At 36.4% G+C, this 9,548-nt stretch overlaps 1 protein-coding gene across 9 annotated transcripts in view; it reads right to left on the bottom strand.

The window, feature by feature from the left end:
* Positions 1–9,548, bottom strand: part of RNF170 (ring finger protein 170) — a 29,268-nt gene that overhangs the window by 14,313 nt on the left and 5,407 nt on the right. For 5 of the 9 annotated variants that reach the window (XM_028481400.2, XM_024131414.3, XM_024131409.3 and 2 more), the window contains 2 exons: positions 8,381–8,524; positions 1–79 (listed from right to left, as the gene is read on the bottom strand). In XM_028481400.2, coding sequence (XP_028337201.1) covers positions 1–79; positions 8,381–8,517 — 216 coding nt within the window. In that variant the 5' untranslated portion in view covers positions 8,518–8,524. Of the gene's footprint in view, positions 80–8,380; positions 8,525–9,548 lie in introns of those variants that run through there. The other 4 variants (XM_055081213.1, XM_024131411.3, XM_055081214.1 and 1 more) reach the window with 3 other exon arrangements.

The raw sequence follows: 9,548 nt of genomic DNA, 5'->3' as shown, positions 1-9,548 counted from the left end.
CTGTTCTGTTTGAAGTTGTTCCCGAAGCACCCGTACTAGCTCTTGGTTTTCTGGGTGAATGTTTTGATGTGCATTTCTGCTGAATAAAGTATAATACGGTTTTAATATAAAATAGTGTTAGATGAATCCATTTTCCTTATGGATCTAATTTTTGACCTAGACTACTGGCAACATAAGAAATGTAAATAATGGCCTACAACTGTACTCCAACTGTAGGACTGAACATTCCAGGCTATTCTGAGATCACTGATTATTGGCTCATTTCAGGTTTAACTGGCAAATGATGAAACCCAGAGGCCTAGTACCTTGGGGATTCAATGTAATTTCAGACTTACATATAATATAACACGTTTATTTCTTTTGTAAGATTTCTTGTACTATTATGTATTTGAACACTTTTCCATATCTAATTAGGTCTTTCTCCCAACTTTTCACCTATGAGGGGAGAGGGACAGAGAAAAACAAAACCTAAAATGTATAATGTAGAAAAGCCCAAACCTATGATACCACTAAATATCTTAACATTAACAATTAAAATGAAGAATCAAAGGCAGGAAGTTAGAGGTCCATATAAAAGGATGGGATGAGTGAAGTGAGGACTGAAAACTAGAAGCAGTGGTTAGGTTGGTAGGGTCAGGGGTGAAGATTTACATCTGAATCAGTTTAGTTTCATTTGGCTATAGAAGTTTTTTCTAAACCTAAATCTCTTTAACAGCAATATTTTAAGTCTACTCAGTGTCGGTGTTAATCTATAGAAGAGCCTTTACTCTGTAGCTGAACCAATATAGCACAGCAATAAGAATTCTAAATCAATATTCTAATGGGATAAGGAAAATTAAAGAAACCCATCCCAGGGTTATTTAATTTTTAGTAAAAAAATTGAATTTTAGAAAAGAAAGCTGAAAAAATATAACCATTAGTTCAGAGATGACATAAAAACAATTTAAAGTCAAATATCTAATCAGAAGCTCAACATAAATGAAATGAAACTACTTGAATTCTGTTTAAACACCTTAAATTTTGGTGGATTATTTATTTTAAAATGTTACGTTCTTATGACTAAATAAATGAATCAGTGAAAGAAAGCTACTCTATGGGAAAAACAATCTATCAAGGAACAGCCCAGGAACCAGCCCATTTACACACCAGGAAACACCCAGCTAACTGGAAATTCTCAGCTCTTTGACAATGAAAACTCATTCCCTTTTCATTGGAAAGAAACAGTCATGGTTTTCAGAGGATCGATGTAAACCATGTGACTGGAAGGTCTTTCTTTTGGTCTCTTTCCATAAAAGAGAAGATATAAAATTCTTAAATCTGATAGTAGAATATTAGAAAAGTCAAAGTATAGCCAAAGAAAAAGAACAAACAGCCCAAGATGCTAAACATGGCCTGTAGCTCAGGTAGCTAATTGTGACTGGCAACCTTGAGTACAGAACCAAAAATCTAGAAATCTAATCAAGATAGATTGAAAGCTAGATTAGAAGATCAGGAACATATTGTTATAGAGAAAAACCTCAGGCCTCAAATGGCATCACCTGTGCTAAAGCCTATGACACCAAACCGAGACTTCACACCTGGCCCAACTGCAGCTCCCACCTTCCCCAGGAACGGGATCTGAATTGGTCAATCTGGGGTTTCCTGGTCAGTACCAAGGAGGCAGCCTGCATGATAAGACCCCTGCCATTTCCTTCCCCCAGAAGAAGTCTTGGCCTGAAATAATCCTAACTTTTCTTTTGCTAGTAACTTCCTTGCCCCACCCTCCTTCTGCCTATAAAAACCTTCCATTTCATACAACTCCTGGAAGTATCTCTCTACTTGCTAGATGGGATGCTGCGTGATTCATGAATAGCTTAGTAAAGCCAATTAGATCTTCAAATTTACTTGGTTTAATTTTTGTTCTTTAACAATATGATCACCTTAGCTATGAGAAAATGATGGCATTTGACACTAAGCAAGTCTAAAGTGAGATGCCAAGGAAAACAGTGGCTCTGCTATGAAACAGAAGTACATGTGTTGTTAGTGTATTTATCAACGATTTATGGTCCTTCTAAGTTCTCTGAAAAGAGAAACCAAAACTGTCAAACCAGTTAAGTTATATGTAGCCCTGGAAAAGAGCCAGGAACCTCTGATATGAGGAAAGCAATGATACCCAAAGCGTGGGTCAGGAAAGGAAGTTTGAATCAAAGTTTACAAAAACACAAGCATGTGGTTCATAGGTTAACCTGCCTACCAGACCCTTTTGACTGGCTTCTGGTATGTCAACACATGGCAGCTATTATTAATGGCTTAAGAAGGAAGACCAAATAGAAAAGATTTAAAAAGAAATTAATTATAACTACAAAACATTGCTGAAAGATATTAAAGAAGACACAAATAAATGGAAAGATATCCCATGTTCATAGATTGGAAGACAACACTGTTAAGATGTCAATACTATCCAAAGTGATCTATCTTCAGATTCAGTGCAACCCCTATCAAAATCCCAACAGCATTCTTTGCAGAAATAGAAAAACCCATCCTAAAATTTATATGGTATCTCAAGGGACTCCAAATTGCCAAAATAATCTTGAAAGAGAAGAACAAAGTTGTAAGACACTTCCTGATTTCAAAACTTGCCACAAAATTATAGTAAAAGCAATGTGGTACTGGTAATAAGGACAAACGTATAAACCAATGGAATAGACCATAGAGACCAGAAATAAACTTTCACGTATATGGTTAATTGGTTTTTGACAAGGATGCCAAGACCGTTCTGTGGAGTAAGGACAGTCTTTTCAACAAATGGTGTGGGAAAAACTGGATATCCATATGCAAATATAATGAAGTTGGACCCTTACCTCATACCATACACAAAAATTAACTCAAAATGGATAGAAGACCTAAACTTAAGAACTACAACTATAAAAACCTTAGAAAAAAACATAGGGGGAAATCTCTGTGACCTTGGATTTGGCAATGATTTCTTAACCATGACACCAAAACACAGGCAACAAATGAAAAAATAGATAAATTGGACTTCATCAAAATTTAAAAATTCTGTGCATCAAAGGACACTATCAAGAGTATAAAAAGACACCAACAGAATGAAATAAAATATTTATAAATCATATATTTGATAGGTGATTAAGACAGAATATAGAAATAACTCATAACTCAAACACAAAATGCAAACAACCTAATTCGAATATGCATGAAGGACTTGAATAGACATTTCTCTAAAGAAGTCATACAGATGGCCAATAAGCACATGAAATGATGTTCAACATTAGTCATCAGTGAAATGCAAATCAAAACCACAGTGAGATACCCCTTCACACCCACTAGAATGACTATCAAAAAAACACAAAGTAGCAACTGTTGGCCAGGATGTAGAGAAATTAGAACCATTGTGCATTGCTGGTGGGAATGTAAAACCGGGCAGCTGCTGTGAAAAACAGACTGAAGCTTCCTCAGAAAGTTACACACAGAATTACCACATGATCATGCAATTCCAGTTGAAAGCAAGGACTCAAACAGATTCTTGTACCCCAACGTTCACAGAGCACCATTCAAAACAGCCAAAAGGTGGGAACAACCTAAATATCCATCAACAGATGAATAAACAAAATGTGGTATATACATGCAATGGAATATTATTCAGCCATAAAAAGGAATGAAATTCTGGTAGATGATACAGCATGGATGAACCTTGCATGCATTACGCTAAATGAAACAAGCCAGACACAAATGGACAAACACTGTCTAATTCCACTTTACGAGGTACCTAGAATAGCCTAATTTCTTGAGGCAGAAGGTAGAATAAAGGTTACCAGGAGCAGGGGGAGGAGAAATAAGGAGTTATTATTTAACTGGTAGAGTTTCTGTTTCAGATGATGAGAAAGTTCTGGAAATAAACAGTGGTGATGGTTACACCACATTGTGAATGTACTTAATGCCAATGAATTGTACACTTAAAGTGATAACTTTTATGTTATGGATATGTTACCACAATACAAACAAAGGATGAGTTATAATGACTACAAACATCAAAGAAATTACAGAAAAGAGACAAAAAGTTCCTTTGTTTGGATCTTCTAGTACGCATGCTACCCTTCCCCGAACTCATTAATTGAATACTTCAGCTAAAGTAGCAGGATGACAATTGCCAATTGAATTTGAATCTGAACAGCTGGACAGCAACTTAAACTGACCTCCCACCCAATCATATGACAGATTCAAGACAACATCCACGTAATGGGGAGCACCTTGTATTATTTGAAAAGTTATATCTTAGGTTAAGCCAAAATCTCATCATTTAACTCCACCTACTGGCCCTGTATGAGATAATAGAAAATATATATTAAGATATATTGGTCTCTGCCCCGGTTCCTGGCACAGAGCTCCAGAAGCCCTTGTAAATTCCTAAGTGGTAAGAGCATTAGGAGGTGCTCCTTTCATTCTAATATTTGGTCTTTGACCTGGCCCCTCACACAGGGCTCCTGAAGCCCTTGTAAATTCCTGGGTGACAGGAGTGTCTTCTGCTCTAATGAGGCGACTCTGGGTGGGCTCCTGGATGAGGGCTGCTCACCGGAAGGACAAAGTCCTGATCAGAAGCTTGGAATGTTCAGCATCCTCCACCCCTGCCCCCATTCTCCAGAGAGAGGAGGGGCCAGAAATAGAGTGAATAATTGATCACGCCTACGTGAGGGCGCCTCCATGAGATCCCAGTAGTGCGGTCCGGAGAGCTTCAGGTGGGTGGACACGTCCACACCAGGAAGGTGACACACCCTACCTCCACGGGGACAGAGGCTCCTGCGCTCAGGACTCCCCGGACCTCGCCCTATGCATCTCTTCATCCGGCTGTGCATCTGTATCCTTTATCACACCCTTTAATAAACTGGTAAACCTAACTGCTTCCCTGAGTTCTGTGACCTGCTCTAGCAAATTAATCAAACCTGAGGAGGGGGTCACGAGAACCTCCGATTTCTTGTGGATAACCTGGGGACAGAAATCAGACAGAAGCTGGGGGTGACTTGGGGACCTACTACTTGCCGTTGGCATATGAAGTGTGGTGGGGAGCAGGCTTGTGGGACCGAGCCCTTAACCTGTGGAGCTGACACCATCTCCAGGCAGACAGTATCAGAATTGAGTTAAACTGTGGGACACCCAGCTGGTGTCATGGAGAATTGCCTGGAGGGGAAAAGCCCACACACATTTGGTGACCAGAAGTGAAGAGTTCTGTGTAAATATAAAGGAGACACAGGAGAGAAACGGTAGCGAAGAACTGGGTCCTTCACTACATAAGAAGGAAAAATCTGTAGGTTTTTTCCTTTACACCCTAGTTCTCCCCATGAAGCTAGACAGAATTAACCTAATTCTTCTTCAACAAAACAAGCTCTCATCGTAATTAAAGCTTTTGCATCCTACAGTCTTTTCCCCTAAGCTAGATATCCCCAGTTCTTTCAGGCATTTTTATATGATTTGTTTCCATAGCTTTACCCATTTTGATAACCTCCCCTGAATGTTTTCCAATTTAAAATTCTTGACCCAAACTGAATATAATCTATATGTGACCTTCATCTGATTGTTCTGATTAATACACCTTAATGCTGTTAAGTTTTTGGCATCTACAACATACAATTGCCTTATTAATAGAAACTTTTTTGGGGGCTTCACATCACTACAGTCTGTGAGGAAAAATATTTTATTTACAAGTAATAATTATCCATAGTAGAGAAATTAGAAAAACAAATAAAGGAAAAGAAAAATATTTTTAAATAAAATTAATTTTATAAAAATACTTTTTTTAAACAAAATGGGCTACTTGACCTATGGTTTTGTCATGTGCCTTTCACTTAATTCTCACTCAACAATTTATCATGGACACTTTCAAATGACAATAAATTCATATCTGCATCCCATTCTTCACAGGTAAAGAGCAGATTTTTTTTTTGGTATTTGCCTAGTCATGACCCATTTTTAAAACAGCTTTATTGAGGTGTAATTAATCACCACCGTCAATTTTAGAATATTTTCATCTCCTCAAAAAGAACCCTGTACCCTTTAGTTATTGCCCCCATACCCCCATCTCCAACTCCAGTCCTACACAACCACTAATCTACTTTCTATCTCTATGGATTTTCTGATTGTGGACATAAGAACAGACTCAAATATATGGCCTTTTGTGTCTGGCTTATTTCACTTAGCACAATGTTTTCAAGTTTCCTCCATAAGGTAGCATGTGTGCATCAGTATGTCATTCCTTTTTAAGCTGAATAATATTCCATTGCATGGATATACCACCTTTTGTTTACCCATTCATCTATTGATGGATCCATTCATCTGTTTCCACCTTTTGGCTATTATGAATAATCCTGCTGTAAACATTCCTGTACAAGTTCTTATGTGGAGATATGCTTTTATTTCTCATGGGTGTATATACTTAGGAATAAAATTGCTAGGATATATGGTAACACTATGTTTACTCACTTGAGGAACCGATAGTTTTCCAAAGTGGCTGCACCATTTTAACTCCCCTACCAGTAGTGTACGAGGGTTCCAATTTCTCCATATCCTCAACAATTGTTATTATTTGACTTTTTGGACCTAGCCATCCCAGTGGGTATGAAGCTGTATCTCACTGTGGTTTTGATTTGCATTTCCCTGAATGACTAAGAATGTCAGGCATCTATTCACATACTTATGGGCCATTTGTATATCTCTAGAGGAGTGTCTATTCTGGTTCTTTGCCCACTTATTAATTGGGTTACTCATCTTTTTGTTATTGAGTTTTGAGTTCTCTACATATTCAGATATAAGAGCCTGATCAGATATATGACTTGAAATGTTTTCTCCCATTCAGTGAAATGACTTTTCACTGTCTTGATGAAGTTCTTTGAAGCAAAAAAAGTTGTTATTTTTGATGAATTCCAATTTGTCTATTCTTTCTTTTGTTGATCATGCTTTTGGCATCATATCTAAGAATCTTCATGATTTACTCCTATGTTTTCTTATAAGAGTTTTATAATTTTGCTCTTACATTTAAATCTTTGATCCATTTCGAGTTAATTTTTGCATATGATGTGGTATGGGTCCAACTTTATTCTTTTGCAGGTGGCTATCCAGTTGTCCCAACATCATTTGTTGAAATCTTTCCCCACTGAAAGGTCTTGGCACCATTGTCAAAAACCAGCTGACCATAGATATCTGGGATGACCCATTTTAAAATCTTGATTCTGTTGTACCAATACATTAGCTATCCATCCCAACTGATAATTTAACAAACATGCTTCTTTTGTCTTCTTCATCCCAGTTGCTAACAGAAATGAGAAGAACAGGCTCAGAAGCAGAGCCCTGCAACAATTCAGTGTCCTTCTTTTTTGGCTTACACTAAAACATTAGTCAGCACTCCTGGGAATGATCTGTCAACCAGTTATAAACTCACTTAAATCTGCTATCATCTGGTCATCATTTCCCCACTGTGTCCACAAGGGCATCACCAGGTACCGTGTAAAATACTCTACTGAAATCAAGATAATGTCACCCTAATAAGAAACTAACCATGCAGAGGTAAAAGAGAATGCTCATATTCTGTTTAATAATCCTTTCTATAATTTTTATAAGAAACTAACAGATCTGTAGTTTTTGGAATTACTGTAATCTCTTTTCTACTTTATACTTTTTTCATTTCTGTTTTCAACGATATATACAAAATTTTATTTATCTCCATGTGTTAATACTTAAATTTCTAGTTTATTACCCTGGCTTTGTTTATTGGTACATAGACATCTAAGACCTTTAAATAGTATTCCTGATTCTATAACAGTAATTAAAAAAAAAATATTTTAACTCATTTAATCCTCTCAACAGCCCTATGTTCTAAGTGTTTCACATTTATTAATTCACTTAATCCTATATAACAGCAATTTTAATTCTAATCTTAATCCCTCCAGACTGTCCAAGATTTTTTTGTCCCAGTTTTTTCATTTAAACACTGAAAATATATTTGCACCTATTATATCACCTACAAGTTGATGAATTCAATTATGAAAATTACATTTTAAAACTGTGATACTTCAACAGAAAATATTAACATTTTATTCAAAATATGGATGATAAATCTAAATTTTTTTCTGACTAGACAGTTGATGACGGGAAAAATACACAGTAGCATTTAGAGCCTAGTGGAAAATAAAATACCTTAGTAAATACATACAATCACTGAACTCTATTACTTGCTTTTTTTTTTTTTTTTTGGTTAGTTTCTGCTTTATAACAAAGTGAATCAGCTTTATTACTTGCTTTTAGTATTAAGTATTAAACATTACTAGAAGCAGTCAGAAAGTCAGTGGCCCTTGGAAATACGTATTATTTAAATTCTTTTGTCCTTTAGTCTCACCTGAAAAGTGCATATACCAGGGTAGCAATCAAAGCGAAACTGACCACAACTGCCACAAGTACTTGGTCACTTACTCCTTCTATGACTGAATCATCATCCAGTTTCAAACTGTGAACTTCACCTTGATATTTGGCCATTCCAGGTCTAAAAGAAAAAGAGATAAGATGAAAATTAAAAACGACACAGTGAAAATGAAATATATTAATAAAAATGATATAAACATAGCTGACTTCTGATATATGTACTTTTTTGTAGCACCCTCTTGAGGTAGGTTGCATTAAGTACATCTCCAGTGGGGAATGCCCTATTAATGAGTTCTTTAAAATCATTAAAGAAAAAAAGACATTTCTCATGCCCAATTGCTCTTTTCTTATTCCTGAATACCAAATAAATTCTCCACATAGATCACATCCCTCTTCCCCCTCAAGGCACTGAATGTGCGTCATGGAATGTACCATGTACGGATATGGAAGGAAATATACTGTCTTCTTCTGTAAATATTCCTGTATTACCTGGCATACTGCTCTGTACACAGAAGGACCTAATAAATATATGTTTAAATAGGAGTAAGTTACCTTACTTATGGTGTTAGTAATTTGAAAAGTAAAAGACATGGAGGCTATAGAACATTTATAGCTATACTGAGACTACTTGAATTAATGAAAATTCTGTTGCTTGGAAAATGATTATCCTCACTTGGGACTAAGCTCAGCTTATGGTTCAGAATTCTGGGAACTGCCTGGAATATGGAATCACTCTGAGGCTGCATTTCCTTATGAAGAGAAAAGGGAGGATATGAAACTCTCCCTCCCATACACTAAACTAGAGGAAAATGGTAATACCCAATTTCTATAGGTATGAGGGGAGATGGCCCAACCACATCAGGGTCCAAACATCACAGGTTATTCCTACTTTTTTCTGATGGCAAACACTAAAGTTACTTAAAATCTTATAAGACACCTAAAGGGAAATAAAGGCAATAAAATTCAATTAAATATACATGACTAATCATAATTAACCTTTATTTATATAATGTCCTGCACTGAAAACAGTTTTATTCAATATCATCATTAATCAGGTGAGTTTCTGTTAAAAGGAAACTTTGAGTGTGAAAGTCTAACACCTTTGAAAAGAACCTGAACTGGCTGCTAGTAAGAAAATTACCTCA

Source organism: Physeter macrocephalus, chromosome 20, assembly GCF_002837175.3.
Source record: "Physeter macrocephalus isolate SW-GA chromosome 20, ASM283717v5, whole genome shotgun sequence".
NCBI classification, from domain to species: domain Eukaryota; kingdom Metazoa; phylum Chordata; class Mammalia; order Artiodactyla; family Physeteridae; genus Physeter; species Physeter macrocephalus.
Note: the sequence above shows the minus strand (reverse complement) of the source record. Positions and strands in the feature narration are given on the sequence as shown.